The 23,722-nt window shown below is 37.2% G+C and overlaps 1 protein-coding gene across 3 annotated transcripts in view; it reads left to right on the top strand.

Moving 5' to 3' along the window:
* TPP2 (tripeptidyl peptidase 2) overlaps window positions 1–23,722 on the top strand; it is a 70,868-nt gene that overhangs the window by 34,956 nt on the left and 12,190 nt on the right. For 2 of the 3 annotated variants that reach the window (XM_053564088.1, XM_053564090.1), the window contains exons 13-25: window positions 457–625; window positions 1,555–1,712; window positions 2,402–2,478; window positions 4,407–4,513; window positions 7,508–7,662; window positions 8,776–8,892; window positions 9,118–9,218; window positions 10,381–10,477; window positions 11,207–11,344; window positions 13,211–13,455; window positions 13,673–13,751; window positions 15,744–15,782; window positions 21,573–21,724. In XM_053564088.1, coding sequence (XP_053420063.1) covers window positions 457–625; window positions 1,555–1,712; window positions 2,402–2,478; window positions 4,407–4,513; window positions 7,508–7,662; window positions 8,776–8,892; window positions 9,118–9,218; window positions 10,381–10,477; window positions 11,207–11,344; window positions 13,211–13,455; window positions 13,673–13,751; window positions 15,744–15,782; window positions 21,573–21,724 — 1,634 coding nt within the window. The remainder of the gene's footprint in view (window positions 1–456; window positions 626–1,554; window positions 1,713–2,401; window positions 2,479–4,406; window positions 4,514–7,507; window positions 7,663–8,775; window positions 8,893–9,117; window positions 9,219–10,380; window positions 10,478–11,206; window positions 11,345–13,210; window positions 13,456–13,672; window positions 13,752–15,743; window positions 15,783–21,572; window positions 21,725–23,722) is intronic. The other variant, XM_053564089.1, reaches the window with a different exon arrangement.

Genomic DNA, 23,722 nt, shown 5'->3' with positions numbered 1-23,722 from the left:
TAATGTTTTAGATGCTACTGGGTAATACTTACTATTATAACAGTGATTCAGTATATCTAATTCTAGATTCTATAACCACAGGAGAACTGTAAGCAAAAACACAAAAACAAATTTTATATTTAAGACAAATTTGTTGCACTAAGATGGGAAAGAAAGTACAATAGATGGGGGCCATATAGAGGTTATAAAGTCAAAGCACAGAAGGTCAAAAACTGGTCAATCATAATGGCCCAGAGATTAGTTCCTAAATTTGATTACTTGAAAACAGTAAGTGTGAATAAAGAGCAGTGAAAGATGCAACTGGTGTCCAAAAATGTAGAATTGTCCTCTTTAGTTGGGGTAATGGATAGTTTAGAGAAGTGCATGGGGAAACTGTTGGCACTTGCTTCAACTGAAGTCAAGTGGATTGGTAAATTGCAACAAAGTATTTTCTTGACACAGCCATTTTTTAATTAGGTTGATAAAGCCTATGACTACCTCGTTCAGAATACATCATTCGCTAATAAATTAGGTTTCACCGTTACTGTTGGAAATAATCGTGGCATCTACCTCCGAGACCCTGTCCAGGTGGCTGCACCTTCAGATCATGGCGTTGGCATCGAACCTGTATTTCCAGAGGACACAGGTCAGTAATAGGCAGCTACAGCCAAAGGCTCTGCATTTGTTGTTTGAATGATGTCACAACAGAGAAGCTGTTTGACCAGTGTTCTGAAGAGAGCATGAATTGACAATTTGATTATTTTAAATCTTACAGACATTTTTTAAAAAATTATTTAATTTCAGATTAATATGAGGGTACCAGAAATTAGGTTGCAGTGTTTGCATTGTTAGGTGAGGTACCTGTTGTAGTTGTGTGTCCCCCCAGGTGTGCCATATGCCCTTATGTTGTGCCCATTACGTGGGAGCACACCAGTTGCCTTTCCTCCTCCCCTCTCCCCCTTCCCCCATCCCTCCATTCCCCATCCAACTTGAATTGAATTGAGTTTTTCTCTTGTGTAGACATGTGTTAGTTCTTCAGCTGGCTTCATATTAGTATTAAGTACATCGGGTACCCGCTTTTCCATTCTTGTGATACTTTACTAAGAAGGATGGATGTGTTCCAACTCCATCCAGGTTAATACAAAAGATGTAAAGTCTCCATCTTTTGTTATGGCTGAATAGTATTCCATGGTGTACATATACCACAGTTTATTAATCTATTCATGGATTGATAGGCATTTGGGTTGTTTCCACATCTTGGCAATTGTCAGTTGAGCTGCCATAATCTTACAGACTTAGAGTAGTAAAGCAGCCCAGGCCCGGTTCAATAGCAGCGCATCTCCACTGAAATGTATTATAAGGCTGTATCGGTGTTTGGTAAACGTACGGCTGGATCATGATTATACTGAACTGTAGGGAAGATTCTGTGACTGTTTTATTTAACCTGTATTTTGAGTACATTTTACAACCAACTAACCAAAGTTGGTAAATTTTTTTGAGAGAAGACAGAACTTTTTAAAATGGAAGAAAAGGAAAAAAATACTAATTTTTAATTTTTGGTCTTTTTAATGCCAGAAAACTCTGAAAAAATATCCCTTCAGCTTCATTTAGCTTTAACTTCAAATTCGTCCTGGGTTCAATGTCCCAGCCATTTGGAACTCATGAATCAATGCAGACACATAAACATACGTGTGGACCCCAGGGGCTTAAGAGAAGGATTGCATTACACAGAGGTATTGATGTATCTGCATTTTTTTCTTTACTCTTTAAAATGTTTAAAAGGTAAAAAACAAACTATCCCAAGTTTATTTGCAATGTATTGTTTTATTGTTAAGAAACACCTAGACCTTTTTACTTCCCAGATTTTGCTGCTCTTCTGGTTGTCTGCATCCGTTTAAGCAGTGAGATGCATTAGGAATGCATTGTGTCCTTTTGTGAAGCAGCAGAGGGAAAGAACTGGTACAGCAGGACTTTCTCACTTAGGTCTCTTTCTCGTTGGTCATTTGTTCAGTCAGCTAATACTGGCGGCAGTTACCTTTTAATACTCAGCTGTATAAAGCATCTCTTAAATGGTGGCTGTGAACAAGAATAGGATAGGATCACAACAGTGTCTCTACCTCTAAAGTTGTTTGTGATACTTGTTTGAGCTGATTTTCAGTTGAGAATAATTAAAATGTATTTATTTTGTACTTAATGCCTCATTTCCCCATTAGTCTGAATAGGTCAGAGGTTGTCATACGTGAATTTGTTTGGCCTATTTGCTATTGTGATATGTAGTGTTGGGAAATTGGTTTCACCTTGTGCTTAGGACCTTTAATTTCTAAGATTAGATTAATTTATTCTGTGAAAAGATTATACTCTTATTTTTCCGTCTTTTAAAAGTTTATTTGTAGATACTGAAACTTACCACTTTATTTTTAAGGTATGTGGCTATGATATAGCATCCCCTAATGCAGGTCCTCTGTTCAGAGTTCCGATCACTGCAGTTATAGCAGCAAAGTAAGTAACAGGTTATTCACAGTTTACTGTTAAATTGAAATTCCTAATGACTGTGTATAGAGTAGTCAGACTTTTAATGGAGCACTAGTCCAGAACTAAGTATCCGGGATGTAGGCTTAGTTCTGCTCCTGGCCGGCGTTTTCAGATGGTATGAATCTGCCATGCCGTTCTTTGTTAACCGTGAGAACAAGTGATGGCCGCTGGCATCTGCCCCGCTTTCTACCACATCATCAGGGTTACTGAGAACCTCTACCTTCCCCAGTTGGGAGGACAGCTCAGCCATCACCTCGCTCAGTCCCTCTGCAGGATTTGACAGTGGCAAATCACTCGCCATCCTGCCTTTTGTCCCCCTTGGGCCTGGGATTAGTCTCTTCTCCTGGCTCTTCTGGGCTCTTAATGTTTCTAGACTTACGTTTTCCTATTATCCACCCAGGGACTGTGTAAAATATATCAGTAGCACTTCTAAGTATCAAATTCAGGCTTCTTAAAAATAGCAAACAATGATCCCTGACAATTATATTTGTGGCCAGTGTTTCCTGTCAACTCTGTGTACCAGACTGCACATTTTAACCAACTCCCTGATCGTGATACTCCAGGTTTCCTTGGGATTTGTGCATTGGCACAGATGACCATTAGCTTCGATTGTCTCTCTCCCAGCTTACTGACCAGGGATGTTCCTGGTCATCGCCAGGATGGCTTGTGGCACCATTACATGCCCCTGGACAGATGTTAGCCAGAATATTATAATTTTTTATTTAACTTACACCATGTGACTGTGAGACCACTGAAGGCATAGGGACAGTATATTCCTTCCTGTAGGAGTCCGTTATTATATGTACAAAGCAAAGCACATTGCCTAGAAGATGAAAGGTGAGAATAGTGAAAACAAGTAAAAGTCCTAAATTAATAATTTCTGTTAAATTACTTATTTGGCCAAATATTAAGTAAGCAGCACGTTTTACTCCATGAGAAACATAGAATGAAATTGAGAAGATTAAACTTAAAAAGCAGCATACACATGAAAAAATTACGCAACAGTTAAATTCTCAGCCATAATTTCCCTTGGAGTCCAGAAGGCATTTAGATAAAGTAATTTATAAGACCTTCAGGAGCCAGCTTACACATGTCCCCTTGGGAAGCTTTCCCAGATTCCCTGGGAGTGGCAAGAATCCTTCACCAACCCACCCACCCCCCATGCTTCCTGCCTACCTGAAGTATCTTATGTTAAATGCCTCCAGTGGTTTTTCTAGCCCCACCAGATCAGGGCAAAGGGTCCTGTTTTCTTCATTGATATGTTTCTAGCTCTCAGTAACAGTGCCTGCTCTGTGGTAGGCACTCATTAAATGTTTGTCACATGGACAAGAATTTCTCTAACATCTACTTTGTATCCATAGCCTGTGGTTATAGTATAACCTTGGTGTCTCATTGATTTCTTATAAAAATGCTTCGAAAGTAGTTTTTGTTTCTTCTTTACTATTTTACAGTTTGGGAGCATTTTGAAGCCACAAGAGGCACTTAATACCAGTCTCAAAGTAATAAGATTATTTTTCCTTTGACACAAAACATTACCCTTGATTTTAATTAATATCTAGGACTCACTGTCATTTGGAATCTGGTGATTGGGAAATTCTATGAATGTTGTAGAATTCCTCTAACAAAAAAAGAAAGCTTTTTTCATAGTGTGTATATATGTATCTTCCAAATTACAAAATAGGTAAAAAGAATTATCTATACTCAGCTACCCAGAGGTTATCTCTGTTAGCATGTTGCAAAAATTGGAGAATAGTGTATGTACTGTTTTGTGACTAGCTTTTAAGTCCCTGTTTATTTCTACTGAACTGTTCTCTTGCATTTACTGGGCTTATTATAAATATAAAGCTGTTCTTTGAGAGAACCACATTCAATAATTTATTTTTCTTAATTTTCAGAGTAAACGAATCATCACATTATGATCTAGCCTTTACAGATGTACACTTTAAACCTGGTCAAATTCGAAGGCATTTTATTGAGGTTCCTGAGGGTGCAACGTGGGCTGGTAAGTAAAATTAAAGTCTGCCTTGACCGCTTATCTCTGTGCTTTCTGCCTCTGGAATGACCTATGTTGAAGTTTTATTTATCATAGCATATACTTTTCTCATAACAATACTATATACATTTAACATCTTAGATTTGCTATTAGAGTCAAAGTTGTTTTTAAATGCAGTAGTGGTTGCATTCATACAGCAAATTATCTAGGCCAGCAGTCCCCAACCCCTTTTTGGCACCATGAACTGGTTTCTTGGAAGACTATTTTCCCACGGATCTGGGGAGGGTGGTCGGGGGATGATTCATGCACATAGTGTCTCCAGCTCAGATCATCATGCATTAGATTCTCATAAGGTGCATGCAGCCTGGATCCCTCCATGCACAGCTGACAGTGGGGTTAACGCTGCTCATGTGACAGGTGGTGCTCCAGTGGGAGCGATGGGGAGCCGAAGGGAGCGGCTCACTCCTGCTGTGTGGCAAGGTTCCTAAAAGGCTGTGGGCTTATATCTGTCTGTCGCCTAGGAATTGGGGGCCACAGATCTAGGCCATCTGAAGGTTTTTTTTTTTTTTATTTTTTTTTTAATGCTACAAATCAATTTAAGCAAAGCATCTATTGCTTAAACATGAAACTGTTAAACTTTTAGAATTTTAGAAGTGGAGTGTTACTCTTTGAAGCTCTATAAGCAAATTTTAAGTTCATAAAGTGTCTCTGAAACTTTGAGAGTAAATGATTACCTTAAATAATGCTATTCAAGTCTGTGTTACAGTCTTATGAGGGTGATCATGTCATGCTTTTACCCAAGGCTGTGGTTATACTGTGTTTTCCTTCACAAGGTCCCTGTCCTAAATATATAATTCAGAAGTCAGTTGGGGGCAGGGCATGTAAGCTGTCAGAGCTCACTCACATTAAGAGAAAAGAGAAAGAAAGAAATATGGGCATTAAGAGAGTGTAGGTTAATTTAAATTAGCAGCCAACTTTACTAATACTTCTGGCTTCGGGCCCTCTGCCAGGCGCTGTACACAGATGGTCTCTCGTGTAGCCCAGCAGAGCCCTGTGAGCTGTTGCAGCATTGATAGCCCTGTGGATAATCAGGAGTTGTAGTAGGCACGCTCATTAAACGTCTATTTATATACCATCTGTGTGCCAGGCTCTTTTTAAAGGGCTATGGTGGTAAGCCACGTATAGGACCCTGCTTCCAGAGACCTCTTCTAGGAGGTGCCTGAGGAACATGTAGTCCAAACCCCTTGCTTATTTTGCAGTTAAGAGAACCTGGGTTAGAGAGAGGCAGTGTGGCGTGGTGGAAAGGCACAGGCTTTGTTTGAACATGACAAGTCTGGGTTCAGGTCCAGAGTCTTCAAACACTAACAGTTACTTGGGGCAGATTTCTTAATTATCTGAACTTCTGTTTGGACTGTAAATATTTCTTATTCTCCTGGTGATAGTGTTTATTCTGCTGTTGAAAGGATTAGAGATTTTATAAAGTCTTTGGTACGTAGCTTGTCCTTGTTGAGATTACGTTCATACACTTGACAGTTCTTCTAGGGAGTGGAGCTAGAGTTGTGGCATTGAGCAGCTGTGGTGTCATTCATGCAGGGACCCTTGACATTTTACAGCTCATGGCGCTGGTAAAGGCACACTAGAAATATTAAAGAACAAAAGTCTATGGTTAATTCATAATGGATTGAAATTGTTTAGTGGTGAATGTCAGTAATTATAAAATGCTCTAATTATAATTAGGTCTTGAACTAGTATTGAAAATAGTTCTTTAATTTAAAATATATTAAATGATCTAGAATGGAAGTAGCTCAGAGCATTTAAGTCTTAATGTAAGAAGCCTACAGATGATTTCTATTTCAAATAGTTAGAAATAGCATGTAACATTAGATTAGATTTTGTTTCTAGGAAACTGACAAGGTTCCAAAAGCTCTGTGCCTACTTGGCTTTGTGAACCAGGGGATCAGGCCTTGCTCAGTGCCCTGGAATTAGAGCAGGTATTCTTCAGATAAGCTGCTGGTCTTCACCGTGATTTTGGCACGCCTCCAGCTCCATATCAGAGTAAAGCTGAGCATGTGTAGTTCTCATAGACATACTTTCTAGAAGCAGATAGGGAAAGAGGGAAAGATGAGGGGAAATTATTAATGTACTGATGGAAGTGAGGCATGATAAATTATAATCCTCTATAGAAGGAATTGACTGATTTTCAGCTAGAAGAAGAAAGGAAAGATTTTAAAAGGCACTTGCTTAGGGCAATTGTGTGTGTGTCTGTGGACAGCTTGCTGTTTCCTGATGTCTGCAGCCGTGATGGATTTTCATGTTTTTTTTTTTTTTTTGTAGAGACAGAGTCTCATCCTATTGCCCTCTGTAGAGTGCCGTGGCCTCACACAGCTCACAGCAACCTCCAACTCCTGGGCTTAGGTGATTCTCTTGCCTCAGCCTCCCGAGTAGCTGGGACTACAGGTGCCCGCCACAACGCCCGGCTATTTTTTGGTTGCAGTTTGGCTGGGGCTGGGTTTGAACCTGCCACCCTCGGTATATGGGGCCGGCGCCCTACCGACTGAGCCACAGGCGCCGCCCGTGGATTTTCATTTTTATACCAATTTATTTACCATAAAAAACCTTCTATCTTTCTAGCTTTGTTAATATTTTGTTGATTCTTTTTAAGAAAGTTTGTAGATTTCATATTTTATTTTTGATACCTTATTTTCTAAATAAGTAGGAATTTTTAAACTTTGTGTCTATTTTAAGTCTTAGTAGTTACAACCTAAGAATAGGGGGAAGGGGGAAAGGGAGGGGAGGGATGGGGGAGGTGGGTAGAGGGAAGGGGATTGGTGGGATTACACCAGTGGTGCATCTTACAAGGGTATATGTGAAACCTTAGATAAACAGTCTGTGAAGCTAGTGAATGATGCCCCATGAATATATCAATGTACACAGCTATGATTTAATAAAAATAAAAAAAAGTCTTAGTAGTTTAAACTTTTGCTTCTCTCCCTGTTGTTTTAGAAGTTACAGTGTGTTCATGCTCTTCTGAGGTGTCGGCCAAGTTTGTTCTTCATGCAGTGCAGCTTGTGAAGCAAAGAGCATATCGGAGTCATGAATTCTATAAGTTCTGTTCTCTTCCAGAAAAAGGAACACTGACTGAAGCTTTCCCTGTCCTAGTAAGTTTGATTAAAATTTGAAATCCTAATCTGTTTCTCTTCCTTTTTGGTACAGGCTAAGACTAAGAATTTGAATTTAATTTTGTAGTTTATATTCAGAGCATATTGGTTAATGCCCAAAAAATGAAGTAGGAAGATAAAAGGCAGTCTAGTTACAGTACTGAAACCAATTGGAGGTAAATGTTCATCACTTTACTTTTTGAATAATTTAGTAAAAAAAAAAAAAAAAAAAAAAAGTGCTACTCTGGTAGATTTGGTAGATTCTGATGCCTCATAATTTAGACCCTGATTAGATTGTTTCCTCATTGACAATAGATTCTTTAAGACTTCTTTTCATGTCAGTTATTTTACCGATGCCTTGTTGTTAAGAATCTTTGAGTTAGGTTGCTGCTGCTTCATGTCTGAGTTATCTCAGATGATGCCAGATCTCTAGTCGTATGTAAGCTATTAGAAGTGATGACTGGAAGGTGAATGTACTGGTGCTGTTTCTTAAACTTCTCTTTGTTTTTACTTGGTTGTGCTTTTTTTTTGTTTTTTTTTTTAATCTCATGTTTTTGGTTACTTTCATTTGCATTCTTCCATACATCAGTGTTACAGCTACATGATTCATTTTTTTTTTAAACTTTCCAATTCATTAATTACTAGAAAACTTAAGACTTAGTGCTGGAAGTTCTTCCTCATTATTTTTTAATAAGGAGAATGATCTAACCATGACTTCGTGTTGCTTTGATTAGCAGCCCAAAACTCAACTTTGTTGAATATGACTTACAAAGTTAAGAGTTTCCTTTCTCTTGTCATTATTCTTAATTATTTTTCTCTTGGTCCTAATTTTTATTCCATTTTATTTTTCACCATTACTTTATTGTGCTTTCAAAAGCTGCCTGAGATCTTTTATGACAAAAAATACAAGATTATGAGTAAATAACTATGTATATTTAAATACCGGCATCCTTTCCATGCAATTATAATTTGTCTCTTAGCATAGCTGGTAAAGGTTCTTTGTGTTTTCTCACTACAAATAGGAAAGCTTAAAGGCATAGAATTTCTTTAAAATAGCATTTATATTCTGTAACTTGAGGAAAAATAAAAAATATTTTATAATTTTCTTTTCAGGGTGGTAAAGCAATTGAATTTTGTATTGCTCGTTGGTGGGCAAGTCTCAGTGATGTCAATATTGACTATACCATTTCTTTCCATGGGATAGTGTGCACTGCTCCTCAGTTAAACATCGTAAGTTCCACAGCATTTCCATCATTTTTAATGTCAATTCTTTGCATTATTGACAAGTAATTTCATTGGTTAGATTTAAACTTTAATGGGGCAATTACTTGTGGCTCAAAAAATTGCAATAGTCATTGTTCATGGGTGCTTATAAACTTGGTATGAATCACAATTATTTTAGGTACAAATACTTTTAATAGTTTGAGAAAGTAATTTGATAAATATCCATTGTAGCATGCATCGGAAGGAATCAACCGTTTTGATGTACAGTCCTCCTTGAAATATGAAGATCTGGCTCCCTGCATAACCTTGAAGAGCTGGGTCCAAACATTACGGTACCATTCCATGTTTTTAGGGGTATAAATAGTGAATATTGATTGAGGGAAATCTCTTAACACTTTTTGAAACAGTCCCTTTTTTTTTTTTTAATTCGTCTAAGTGCTGGAGAGGAGAATGCATCTTTGCAGCCCTCTGGGAGGCAGCCCCAGGAACAGCTTCTAGCCTCTCCTTCCTCTTGACCAGCAGGAGCGTGGCTAAGGATGGTGAACAGCCAATCCCAGTTGTGCCTAGTTCGGATAAGTGGGCATTAACCTTTTTATTTCTTGCCCTAAAAGAACAAATTCACATTCCCTCTGATTCCATCTTGTGAATCTTTGTCCGGTCCTTTTCAGAAACTACAGCATGTCTGCTGTTGGTGCCTCAGCAGCTGCCCCTTGCCCTGTTTCCACACACACACAATAGTATAAAAATGTCTGACCTTAATGTCTTAATGTCTTGCTTAATCTGACCTTAATTCATATCAGCATAAAGCCTGGTAATGAGTGCATAAAGATAATCAGTTAAGAGTGGCACAGTAATGTCTCAAACTTGTAATTTTTGAAGGTATATCCAACTTCTGTCATCTTCATATGTTCTTCCTAAACCTTTAAAATTGGATAGAAATTTATAGTAGATAAGTTTTATCAACTTTTTGAACTATGTACGAGTGCAAAACTTATTTTCCCCATCTTTATAAATTCTGTACCTTAATAACTTGCTTCAGAAGATGACTAAAAAGATTAAATACCATTCACTCAATCAACATGAGGGCTGAGTGTGGCCCCGGAGTGTGGTGAGCACCAGCAGGAGTGGCCCAGGTTGTACATGGGCGGTGTAGTCAGAAGTTTGGACAGAGGGGTTCAAATCCAAACCTGCCCTTCAACACTGTGAGTGATTTGGGATTTGGTTGTGTTAAAAGCTATTTGTTGGCACTTGAAAATGTTTTTATCATGAAAGATTACCTTTGTAATATTTGTTGTAAGATTTAAACTCTTATGTATTGCTACGGATCAGTTAGTATCAGTAAAGAATTGTATGAGCTACTGATTAAAATATTATGAAGTATATTGAACAAGGACAGTTTTCAGGAATGCTCATCTCTCACTTTACAGATTTTATTGCTTTTATTTGTCTCATTCAGTGAACTGTTAAATCAGGTATACGATTTCCTCATTATAGCCCAGTGAGTGCAAAAACGAAACCTTTAGGATCAAGGGATGTTTTGCCAAATAATCGTCAACTTTATGAGATGGTCCTGACGTATAACTTTCATCAAGTAAGTGTTTACCTAACAAAGTATACCCTTATGATGAACTTTTTTGTTTTGTTTATGATTTATAAAATCAAAAATAGAAAATGTATATGAGATATATAAGAAAGTAATTAAATGAAATTAATTTGGAATTGCTCTTTAGGAAATTATAATTTGTAATTGATGAAGTCACAAAGTGTAAATTAGTGGTGACCTGGCCTTGAGCTGTAATTAGAATCACTGATACTGATACCTGGCCAGCAGTGCCATCGGATCCATGGGCAGTTGATGTGTCAGGAATGCCATGTGCCTTCTGATGTGGTTCTGGGCCTGATCGCTTTCCGTGAAGCAGGTGTCACAGCGGTGAAAGATTGGACTAGCTCCAGGGTGGGATGAATGGTCAAAGTAATTGAGACTAGTGGGAATGCTGGATCAAAGAGTTTTGTAGGATTGATGAGATGTCAGTAAAACTGTTGTTGAAACACATTATCAATTTGATTGTGATGTTACTGATCGATTTCAGTAAATTGGCAGATTTCAGTTTTATGAGGTCCTGATGACTATATATTGCTTATTAATGAATACAAATAGATTTGTATTTTTAAAACTCTGTAAAAGTCTTTTATTAGTGCCAAAATACTAGATGTTGTACATTTTCAAAATTGTTTAGTGCAAAAAATGAAAAAGTATGTTCATAACAATATTAAAAATCTGTATTAGAACTCATATGTAATCATTGTTATTTTTTTATAGCCTAAGAGTGGAGAAGTAACTCCAAGCTGCCCACTGCTCTGTGAATTATTATATGAATCAGAATTTGACAGCCAGCTATGGATTATTTTTGACCAGAACAAAAGACAGATGGGCTCAGGCGATGCCTATCCACATCAGGTATAAAATTCCCAGTAATTTTTAGAATTAACAAAAGCAGTAGCCAGGCACAGTGGCTCATGCCTATAATCCCAGCCCTCTAAGAGGCTGAGGCCAGAGGATTACTTGAGCTCAGTTCAAGACCAGCATGAGCAAGAGCGATACCCGCTGTCTCTACTACAAATAGAAAAATTATATGGGCGTGTGATGGGTGCCTGTAGCTATAGCTTCTCAGGAGGCTAAGGCAAGGGAGTCACTTGAGCCCACGAGTTTGAGGTTGCAGTGAGCTGGGCTGGTGCCATGGCACTCTCGCCTGGGGCAGCAGAGCAAGACTGACTCAAAAAAAGAAAAGAATTAAAAGAAGCTGTTTCTGTTTCTTGAACTAATGAACCTCAGATTTCTTGTTATGATAATATTCTTATTTTTTTAAATGCCATAGTTATGCATCTAGTACTTTTGCAAACCACAAGAAGCTTTGTTGTTTGTTATAATTGTTGAACAGATTGTGACAATTTTTCTGTTGTGTAGTTGTGGAGAATCATGTTTCAGGGTAGGGGATGTGGAAAACACTTGCACACACTGGCCAAGATGGCTTTCTGTTTATAGTGTTTCTCCTTCCTACACACTGCTTCCACCGGCCTCCGGGTGGGAAGCAAATCATCAGAGAGCTATGAGCACCTGGAAATGGTCCCAGATCTGAATGGGATAGAGAGCACGACAGCAGAGGTCCCCTGTCCTCAGTTTACTGGGACTTCAGATTCACTGCCTCCTTGCACAACCGTGTATTGCTCGTATATCAGGCCCTGTGCTTTGTGCTGTCACATTGAAGAGAAAAAGTCTTGTAGTCATGTAATTTATAGAAATTTTACCTCTGAACGAAAGCTTGTTCTAAGGAAGTGACATAGTAACGTTTATAATTTTATGCTGAATAACGAAAATAATTTGTGAAGGTTTTTTTTTTCCTGCTTAGTCATTCATGGAATGACATCTTTTTTTTCCCTCAAAGCAAGCAGCAATTACATCCCGTTATAGACTGGATTACTGCAGTGCATTACTTTGGTTACTTTTCAAATCTTCTCAGACGAAATTGCTGCCGCAGAGTACAGCATCCCGTCCTCTTGAAAATGTTAACTTGGTAGAGCATAGTAGATTTGTATTTCCTGATGTCTGTTGGCTTCCTCTTTTCCCTTTCTGCAGTAAAGGGGTGTGACCTTTAGGTTATATTATAAAGATTAATAGGGCGCTGTGGTGCACTTAGGCCCTGCTGCTCAGAAGACTAAGGCAAGAGGATAGCTCGAGCCCAGGAGTTTGAAGCTATAGTGTGCTCGTTTGCACCTCTCAGTAGCCACTTGACTCTAACCTCAGCAACATAGAGAGACCCCCATCTCTAAAAAGAGAAAATAATAAGATTAGCAGAAGTCATATATGTATACATAAGTGTGTATATTTGTTTTAGATATTACATGGCACCTCAATTTTGCTAACTTTTCAGCTTTGCATTATACATGTCTCTGAGAACACATAAACTAGAAAATCGTGGGTTTATCAGTCTCGAGCAGACACTAATTTTTTTGCCAAAAATATGGGAATGTTCTGGAAACATTTTGGAAAATGTTGTGGAAAGACTTAAGGGCTTTGCAGTTAGACGTGACTCCAGCTCCTTTGTAGTTTTGTGTCATGTTAGGCAAGTCACTTGATGTCCCTGAATCTGTCTGCTCACAGCATACTTGGGGCTTGGTGTGAATGTAATGTCTGTATAATGGCTTGCACCGTACCTCACATGAGCAGTCTGTAAGTGGAACTGTTTCACTTTATCCTCTTAACTGTGATTGATTTCAGTTTGCTTGGTTAAACTTACTTTTTCCAAATGTTGTTTTTTATTTTTAGTATTCTTTGAAACTGGAGAAAGGAGATTATACAATTCGGCTACAGATTCGCCATGAGCAAATCAGTGATTTGGAACGTCTTAAAGATCTTCCATTTATTGTTTCTCATAGATTGTCTAATACCTTGAGCTTAGATATTCATGAAAATCATAGTCTTGCACTTCTGGGAAAGAAGAAATCAAGCAATTTGACATTACCACCCAAATATAACCAGCCGTTCTTTGTTACTTCCTTGCCTGATGATAAGTAAGTGATCACTTTCCTTATACTGAATGCCCATCTTAGACACATTACACAAGGCTAATGTGTGGCTGTAGGCTGTTATTTCTCCCTTTTGATTTTTGAAATCTTTGCTATGGGAATAAATTCATTATGGAATTATTTTGGTGTTTCTTCCCTCAATTACCTTTGTGAAACTTTCTCTTTTGTTGCTTTTTTCCCCCTCTTTGAATTCTCTTATTAGAATACCTAAAGGGGCAGGACCTGGATGTTACCTTGCTGGATCTTTAACATTGTCAAAGACTGAACTTGGAAAGAAAGCTGTAAGTATTAATTCTTCTACACTAAAATTTCCTATTCCAAAATTTTCATGTCTTCGAAGATGTGAATTGGTTCCTCATTTTAGAATGGGTAAAAGACAAGATTGCCCTGGAAAGTAAATTAATGCAGTGGAACCTATTTTAAGTTGACCACCCCAGGAACTGTAACTGGTCAACATATGGACGTGGTCACCATGAGGAACTAGGCCTACTGTACAGATACGTACATGTGGTGCATGTCTGGTCTGTGAATTAGGTCAACTGAAGGAGGTGATCAGTGTAGGGCAGTGGTCAACTGTGGAGATTCTACTATAGTTTTTTTCCCACGTTATTAGTGAAAGTCAATTAATATTTGGTTATCTTTTAAAATGTGTCATTTTTTAAATGTTTAGTATTCTTTTTCATGAGCCTAGTACGTACTTAAGCCCCGAACCTATGCTACTTTACACAGCTAATACATGCAGACTTCTTGTGAAATGTGTAGATCCAAATTAAACTTTGCTTAAGTAAGTAGGATATTTAAAATTAAAACAACTTATATAATTTTAACCAACATAATGTTAGGGATACAGGAATAAGTCAGATTCTCTTGGATTGCTTCTAAAAACTAGTCAAAATAATTATTACTAAGGAATGGTTTTTTCACACAAGTACAGACCTTTTTCTTGTTGGAGTTTTACCTCGTAGTAAATATGAAGTATGTCTTTTGGCATTGCTTTTTATCAGTTCAAAAGTGTGCTTTTTGTTAGAAACGTGTTTCTGGTTGTAGTTTAGAGATAAATGGTACAATTCTATAGGTACCTGTTTTTTCCATCTGTGTTTTTATTACAAATTTATTTGAAAATGGTGTTTATATAGATTTATCACCTTTTTTGTAAGATCATTTTAGCTCAAGGCAGTAAAAGTTGTCATTCTCACAGTTTTGCATTTCTCCTTAGTTTTAGTTCTTATAAAGCTAACTAAATTTACAGTCTATGCCAGAATCTTTAAATGCTGTTTTCAAAATGAGTGGATCTCATACATCTTAAAAATTTTATTTATTTCTTGCCACTGTTGAACCTAAGTAAGACTTGGGGGAAAGTTGCCTACCCTGACATTTCTTGGGTCTCATTTCAGTTTATACTATTTATACGTGCATACTCCAGTATAATTTGAAGTAACTCAGTAGTTAGTGGTATTGGAATTCATACGTGCCCTGATGTAAAAAATCCTAGTAGTCTTTTTTGGGTAGATTTCGTATCACAGGAAGCCTAGCTACTTCAGCTATGAAGTTTACATTGCGATGACAGACAACTCTTACCAAGAGTCCACTTCCTTGGAAAGAGAATAGCAGCAAAGCATTGTTGGCAAAAGTAGCAAAAGTATCCATTTAGCGATTCAGAAATAGTTACTCCACCCTACCTGTATTGTTTCAGAGGCAGTTATGGTATTAAATGATAAACTTGTGAGATTAATTGTGGTTATTTATCATGGTAGACTTTATTGGGAATAAACCATAATCTAAAGTGACTAAGTTTGTTATAATGTCCATCACATTGTTTATTTAATGTCTTTCTTCAGTAGTTGTGTGTTTCTTGTTTTTGGTAGTTGGGGAAATAACAATTTTACTTCACTTTAACTTTCATAGTAACTTTGATGCTTTTTACAAGAATGTATAGATTGTGATAGTCATGTAATCAGACTCTGTAGACAGCTTAATTTAAGTTTAATGTTTCAAAAAATGTTTTTATCACAAATGGATTTTGAACTAAATTTTTCACATAAAAAGTTGAAAAAGGTTTGCCCTTAGGAATAACATTTGAGTTCATTTTTATTAAAAAAAAAAAAAGTGGCAACATTGCCTTCCTTAAGAGCATGCCATTTTGATTAGATACTTGACCCTCCAAGTGCCATGACACAGATGGAACGTAAACTGGAAGAAAATTAGACAGAGGCGTGTCTCCATCTTGTGTAGATTATGCATGTTTTCTTACAGAATGTCGTTCTAACTCCCAGGGGCAGTCTGCAGCAAAACGACAAGGAAAATTTAAAAAGGTACTGATTGTCAGTTATTAAAAAAGATGTCTTAAAGCCTTATTTGCATATTAAACCTTTTTTCTGTCACTATTATAAATCTTTTTTTTAATATCTCACATAGTTTCCTTTCTTTACATTCTGCAGTATCGTGCTTTTAGTTATTCCTACAATTTCGACATACTGCTTTTCTAAAGGTTTTGTTTTTCAACCATAAATCCCTGGAAGACCCATTTTCTCTTCATTCGTAGTAAGAAATACTGTTCATTTCTTGCTATAAACACATTGCCAAATAACAATATTTGAAATGGTGTGTATCTAAAATCCTGCAGAGAGATAAGTGTAATTGTTTTACCATGCAGGCCAAAGTGCTTCGTTATTTTTAGTCTAAAAGCATTTTTTAAGTGGATGGTTTGATTAATAAAATATTGCAGCTCTTTAAAGTGAACTTGACTCCCATCTATCCTAGTTCTGGAAGGGTAGAGACACAAAGAGAGTAATGGACATGCCAAAGACCGGAAGTTAAAGCTTACACTAAGAGCGCACGCGGATTCTAAGACCGTAACTACAGAGAGGTGGTCTGATCGACTTCCCTCTTAAAGGATAGCTTTAGCAATCCTTGATTGAGTAAGAGAACCAAATTTAACTCAAAAAAGAAAAGTTATGTTTTTAAGTATATTCTAGAGAAAGGGACACCTTTGATGAGCTCTCTTATGAAGACCTGCTGATATCAGCATTTTAGCGATTTCTTTCCTTCAAGCAGAAAACATCACAGTGGGAGAATCAGTAGATTTCTAATATGTAAATAAAAAATAACTTAACTTTTTAATTTATAGTAATACAGAACTGGGGTCACCATTTTGTAATAGCTAAAATTTCTTCATTAAATTATCTTCTGAAATGTCTACATTATTACCTAACAGTAAACATTTTGTTCAAACAAAAGGCACCCCTAGGAATCTTCTTCTCAGGTAAAGGAGTGAAGGCCACTACTACATATTTCTCCACAGGGGGTCTCAACCTGTTTGGGGTATTATAAATTAATTTGAAGTAGGAAATATTAGTTCATAAGACTCATAAAACTAATTTAATTGTATGTGTCGATGTGTGTATCTTTGGGTCATCGTGAACATAGTTTGAGAGCCCTCTTTAGAGAATGAGGAAAAGGTATCCTAGGAACCCATTAGAAGTAGAAGGCGCTTAACACAAAAGCCATAGTGGACTTTTCCTTCCTTTTGTAAATTTTGGTAAACCTTTTGGGAGTTTTTCCGGATTTTTGTTTGGATTGAGTTGTATGAGGTAAGAAAGTATCAAATACATAGGAAGTTTATTGCTTGACAGTGGGTAAAGCTTCATGTGAAGAACACGGCGAGTCACCTCTGCTCGTTCCCCACTGTCTATGGCACAAGTCCACCAGAAAGCTCTTATTTTCAGATTGGTCAGTATTAATAGTTTTATGGTCACATTACAGAAGAAATATATATAATTTTTGGTTAATTAAGGTGCCAGGTAACATGTTTGTACACAATTCTCAATGGACTTGATCTCAAGTTTGTGACTTGATTTGGAAAGGGACATCACTCTGAATTTTAAGTCCATGGTAATATGAAAGAATGTAGCTGCTTCTAATGGGTCATAAATAGCATTCATGTATGATATAAATCTTTGCGATAGTTTGTGTAAAGCTTTTAAATTTTTGCATATATTGTTATGAATAATTTAAGAGCTAAAGAAATTGTGATTTTTGAACCAATTTAAATGATGGTGTGTTATGTTACCCAGAGTAGTTACCAGTTTGATGGGTGGGTCTGACCTTCCAAAAAAAAAAAAAAATCATTCAGTTTTCACACTATTGAAATGCTTTGTGAATAGTCAGAATGATTTTTTAAAAACTTGTTATTAAATATGTACTATAGAGAACTGTTCATAGCATTTCTGCTGGGAAGATTGTTTTTGACTTTTTAAACAATAATCAACATTTCTTAAGATTTAAGGTACAAATTCATTTCTATTAAATTGACCCTATATTAAGCCCTGCAGAAAAGTAGGTTGTAAAAATACTTTTTGGCAAAAAGAACAAATGACTATGATAAAACAAATGAAAAACAGTGCCCTGTTTCTTTTGATTCTATATTAAAACTACCAGATTCACAGTCTTCCATAATAAAAATTTCCTGTCCTAAAATATTTTATAGGATTATACTAACATTTATAAGTACTAATTTGGCCGGGCACAGTGGCTCACATGTGTAATCCCAGCACTCTGGGAGTCTGAGGCAAGTGGGTTGCCTGAGCTCATGAGTTCGAGACCAGCCTGAGTCTGAGCGAGACCAGCCTGAGCCTGAGCGAGACCCCATCTCTTAAAAAAAAAAAAAAAAAAAAAAAAAAATCCAGGTGTTGGGGCAGGCACCTGTAGTCTCAGCTACTTGGGAGGCTGAGGTAGGAGGATTGCTTGAGCCCAAGAGTTTGAGGTTGCTTTGAGCTAAAGACACCACAGCATTCCGCTGAGGGTAACCAAGTGAGACTCTGTCTCATAAAACAAAAATGGATGTGTGTGTGCTAATTTGATATATTTAATATATAGAGTGCTGATTACAAAACCTAGATTTTTTTTTCCTAAGATCATTTCATCATAAATTTTCTTTGTCTCTGTGCTTTTAAGTGATAATTCAGTATTGCCAGGGTATGTGATTTCTTCCTACTTCTGACAGGTCTTTGTTAGAATTCATGGTTAATAATAAATTTTAATGGATTGTTCATTTTAAATTCAATTCTATTTTCTCTCATCTATACTAAAACAAAAATAGCAAATACCTCAGCAGAGAGTTTCAGAGGAGGAATTGCCTCCCAGGACATAGGCTTCCTGCCTGGAAGTGTCCCCTCTCTCCCTGATAAGGGGTAAGGAGGCATGAGGAGCTAAGGGGAACGCATGATGTTTAGTAAATGGGGACAGCTGCGCAGGTGGCACTCACATTCTACCACACTGGATGGTAAATATGTGACAAAATAAATATTGGAGGCCACTTAGACCTTTAATTCCTAGATATGTTGTCTGTGCTATACAGATGACACTGAAAATGTCTTTTTGTAAGAAATAATTGGTAGATTATCAACTTAGATTTTGCAGACACCTTCCCTTGGCTTTGCTCTGGGCGATGCCTACCTGGGAGAGTGAACCTTAAGGTAGAGAGGAGAGTGGGTGACAAGGTCCTAAAAGAGCTAGCCCCAACAGTAGGTGTTTGTCCACAGGCTCTGCCTCCCTGACCCCAGCAGGAGAGTGAGACTGAATAGCTGCAGGTGGATTTGTGTGGTGCTTTTCTGTGCTTTAACTGAGTCATATGGAGGTAGTCATTATTTGTGTTGGAATACCTTTAGAATAACAGCAGTACTTTTTCATATTTACCATTATATCTTTTTATACCCCAAATTGAGTTTAATTGTGAAAATTGTTAAAGTGGAAATATTTATGTATTTACCTAAAAATTCTGTTTTGGGAAAGGTGGCGGTTTGCAGTCCTATTTTTTACTCAACATATATAATGTTTTTCCTGAGATTACTGTGATTAGGGCAATGAAAGTTTTTTCGGTACATCATTTGTTCCAATTTTAGAAACTTTATTAATTAAAAGTAATGTATTTTTCTGGGCCAGGCACAGTGGCTCACGCCTGTAATCCCAGCATTTAGGGGGGCCAAGGCAGGTGGATTGCCCGAGCTCAGAAGTTTAAGATCAGCCTGAGCCAGAGCAGGACCTCGTCTCTAAAAATAGCCAGGCACCAGTAGTCCCAGCTACTTGGGAAGCTGAGGCAGGAGAATCACTTGAGCCCAAGAGTTTGAGGTTGCTGTGAGCTGTGACGCTATGCCATTCTACCAAGGATGACAAAGTGAGACACTTGTCTCAAAAAAAAAAAAAAAAGGAATATGTTTTCACTTAACAGCTTTAATATAAACCTGAAGATAGAATTTGAGAGACTCATTTAATAAAGAATTAAGGGCACCTGGGTATTGTGCCAAAAACAAATCTAGCAGGTGTAACAGTGTGATTGTTTTCCAAATAATTCTTTACTTTTGATAGGCAAAGACTTAACCAATAGAATAGATTTAATTACTCTTCATTTCTCTGTTCTCTTCAAAACAAAACTTCTCAGAAGAACTCTAGATGTGCCTACTTCCCATCCTGTCTCCATGTCTGTCTGAGTTGGCCTGCACCGTGCCCTGACACTGGTCTTAGTGACACTGGCTGTCCCTGCTGGGCTGTCTGGAGCACCGCTCCTGTTGTACACCATCTCTCAGCTGCGTGCTCAGTCGATTGCTTCCTCTTTGTACACAGTGGTTTTTCCTAAGGTTTCTGTGACCCCAGAATTTTTTTGCTTTCTACCTTTCTCACTCGCATAGTGTCTAGGTACTAGATGCTTTTTCCATTCGCCAGCCCAGTTGCAATACTGCCAGCAAACACATTAGTTCTACTTCATATGTATTCATTTTCTTCCATTTCTACATCCTGTTCCTTAGTCCAAGGCAGTATGGCGTTTTCTGGACTTTCTGACTTGGTTTCCTGCCTCTACTTTTACGCTTTAGGGTCCATTTTCCAAACAGTATTAGTAGTTACTAAAAACAAAGTAAAAATTTTAATCCATACAGGATCTAGAGTTAAACAGCAAAAACCTTTAATCATGTCACTGCCTTGCATAAAACTCTTCTGTAGACTTCTTAGTGCACTTGACATAAAGTCAGGTTTCACACCGTGATGTAGCTGCGGCCTGCTTTTGTAGCACGTGGAGCTGTGCTTGCTATATGCCATGCAAAGATTCTAGCACTTGCTCATCTTCTGCTGGACATGTGGGGTCATTTAGATCAGAACCACTTTGTGTACATGGGTTCCCTCCTCTTACCTTAACAGTGAAGGTGTTTTTATTCTGTTTTATTTTCTTCATGTCACGTGTCATGTTAGAAGTGATTTATCATTGTTTAATTTTCCCAATTATAATGTCTGTTTGTAAGGGCAGAAAAGGGCCTTGTCTCTTCTGTTCTTCACTTGTTATGGGTAGGGGAGAGTTGTTTGGGTTTTTTGTTTATTTGTTTATTGTTTGTGTAAGACAGTCTCATTCTGTAGCCTTGGATAGAGTGCTTGGCATCACAGCTCACAGCAACCTTAGTCTCATGTGCTCAAGTGATCTCTTCCCTCAGCCTCCTGGGTAGCTGGGACTACAGACGTGTGCCACTACACCTGGCTAATTTTTCTATTTTTAGGAGAGATGGGGTCTTGGCTTTCGCTCAGGCTGGTCTGGAACTCCTAAACTGAAGTGATCCTCCTGCCTCGGCCTGCCAAGTGCTAGGAGCGAGCCACTGCACCTGGCCAAGATAAAATTTTTGCTTTAGAGCCTGATTTGGCATCCCAGGGGCTCAGAAAGTCTTGTTGATTGGACAGAGGAGTAAATATCTCCTTAAATTTACTTAGACTAGACAGTCTTTTCTTTTTAATTTTAACTTCCTTCCCTTCTCAAATTTAAAATCTGAAAGGTCAGTGTACTTTTGTCAGTAATCTGAAGTAAAGCTGAGAATACCAAGTACATTCAAATGGAGAAATACATTCTTTTTTATTTTAAGGAGACATCAGAAGTATCAGCATTTTAAAGTTTGTTAGAAAATTGCTATGATTGCGGATTGGAATTTTTGATGTATTGTGACCCTTGCAATCTGAAACACAGTGTAGTGCGACTAAGTGCTCTCCTTGTTATGGGAGACTTAGCTGTCAAAGAGGATTTCAAGTGTATAAAATGAAGCATATTAACCTGAGTCTCTCCACACTCACAGGATGTCATCCCTGTTCATTACTACCTAATACCTCCACCAACGAAGACTAAGAATGGCAACAAAGATAAGGAAAAAGACCCAGAAAAAGAGAAAGATTTAAAAGAAGAGTTTACTGAAGCACTACGAGATCTTAAAATTCAGTGGATGACAAAGTAGGTTTTTAACTGTAATTTAATTCTTCAAATGTTTTGTTTCATTTTCCCAGCTACAGCAGTACAGACTGTCTTCAGGGGCGAACAGCAATGGTGGGGTTACAGCTGCTTTTCAATTTTCTTTGCATTTAATGTATTTTTTGTAATTACCTTTTGCGATAAGAAATTTTTATAATTTTTATTTTAGTAAATTACTCTAATTTGCTCTTGGAAGAGAATTATATTGGAAGATATAAAAAAACAAAAATCACTTTGGCCCACACTCCTAAGATAGTGATTGTCCCATTATTATTTTTCTTTCTTGTACATGTACCATTATAATAAAATTATATCCTAGGCCTTTAATTACTTTTTGATTATGATTTAATAGCCTTTAATGGTATAAAATACCATTTTTAATGACAACATCTATGGATGCAGTATAATATCTTTAAATATTTTATTTGATAATATGTACATAACTTCTTTATACGTGTTTTTGAAAATTTCATTGGTTGCATTTTTATAGTACAATTATTGAATTAAGCATCATTAATTTTTAAAAGTCATCTTGATATGTTCTGCCAAATTGCTTTCTTAGAGTAACTGTAATAATTAATGCCCCATTGAACAGTGTATGTTGTGCTCCTACTAAAGGCACAGAAAGCCCTCCTTGCTCACCTAATTACGTTGCTTTGTTATCATTGAAGGTGAGCTTGTTTAATGTCACTCTTCTTTGTTTAACTTCTTTCAGTTGAATATATTCCTTGCCCATTTTTCTATGAAGACATTAGGTTCTTACTGTCAATTTAAACTTTTAATATAAAAGATTTGGGATTTTTAATTTCAGCTTTTTACATAGTAGAAAGTAATTCTATGTAGTCAAATCTATTCCTTTTTTCAATTTGTTCTGCAGTACTTCTTTTGCCACTGATTTTTAGTGGGAGTCCTCTTTAGCTGACTATGTATGCAAGTTATATGGCAGGGGTCCTCAAACTGTTTAAACAGGGGGCCAGTTCACTGTCCCTCAGACTGTTGGAGGGCCGGACTATAGTTTAAAAAAAAACTGTGAACAAATTTCTATGCACACTGCACACATCTTGTTTTGAAGTAAAAAAAAACAAAATGGGAACAAATACAATCACACCACCTGATGTGGCCCGTAGGCCGTAGTTTGAGGACCCCTGTATATGGTTTTAGAGGGAACAGAAGTCATAATGTGAGAATAATTTTCAAAGATTGAACCATTATATCAGTTCACATTCAAATATACCTTTCTCTGTAAAACCAGGTTAAATTTCTATCATAAGTCAGTCTGTAGGGCTATCTCTAGCTGCTCGTAGGATGTTGTAAACATCACAAAAGTGAAAACAACTTATAAAATGAGAGAAAATATTTGCAAATCATACATCTCTAAGAAACTTACATCCAGAATATATGAAGAACTTTTACAAGTTAATGATACAAAGGCCTAATTTTTAAAATGAGCAAAGAATTCAAATAGACATCTCTACAAAGATAAAACACCAATAAGCTCCATGAGAAGATACTCAGCATCCTTAGTCTTCAGGAACATGCACATCAAAACCACAATGAGATACCATTTCAAATTCACTGGGATGGCTAGAATCAAAAAGTCGGTTATGTTTTGGCAAGTGTATGAAGAATGCAAAATCCTCAGACATTGCTGGTGGGAATGCAAAATTATGAAGCCTTTTAGAAAACAATCTTGCTGTTCTTCAAATAATTGAACATAGTTTCCATGAGTACCAACAATTCTACTCACCTGCATATAATACCCCCCCCAAATAAAAACTTATTTTCACAAAACACTAATACATGAAAGTTTATACCATCATTATTCTTAACAGCCAAAAGATGGAAACAACCAAAATGTCCATCAGGTGATGAATGGCTATACAAAATGTGGTATAGCCATAGAAGTAAATATTATTCTGTGATGGGTGCTGCAACATGAATGAACCTTGAAATCAGGGTATGCTTAGTAGAAATAGCCAG

The sequence above is a fragment of the Nycticebus coucang genome, chromosome 15 (genome assembly GCF_027406575.1).
Source record: "Nycticebus coucang isolate mNycCou1 chromosome 15, mNycCou1.pri, whole genome shotgun sequence".
Classification (NCBI taxonomy): Eukaryota; Metazoa; Chordata; class Mammalia; order Primates; family Lorisidae; genus Nycticebus; species Nycticebus coucang.
This window is presented reverse-complemented; position numbering and strand designations above follow the sequence as displayed.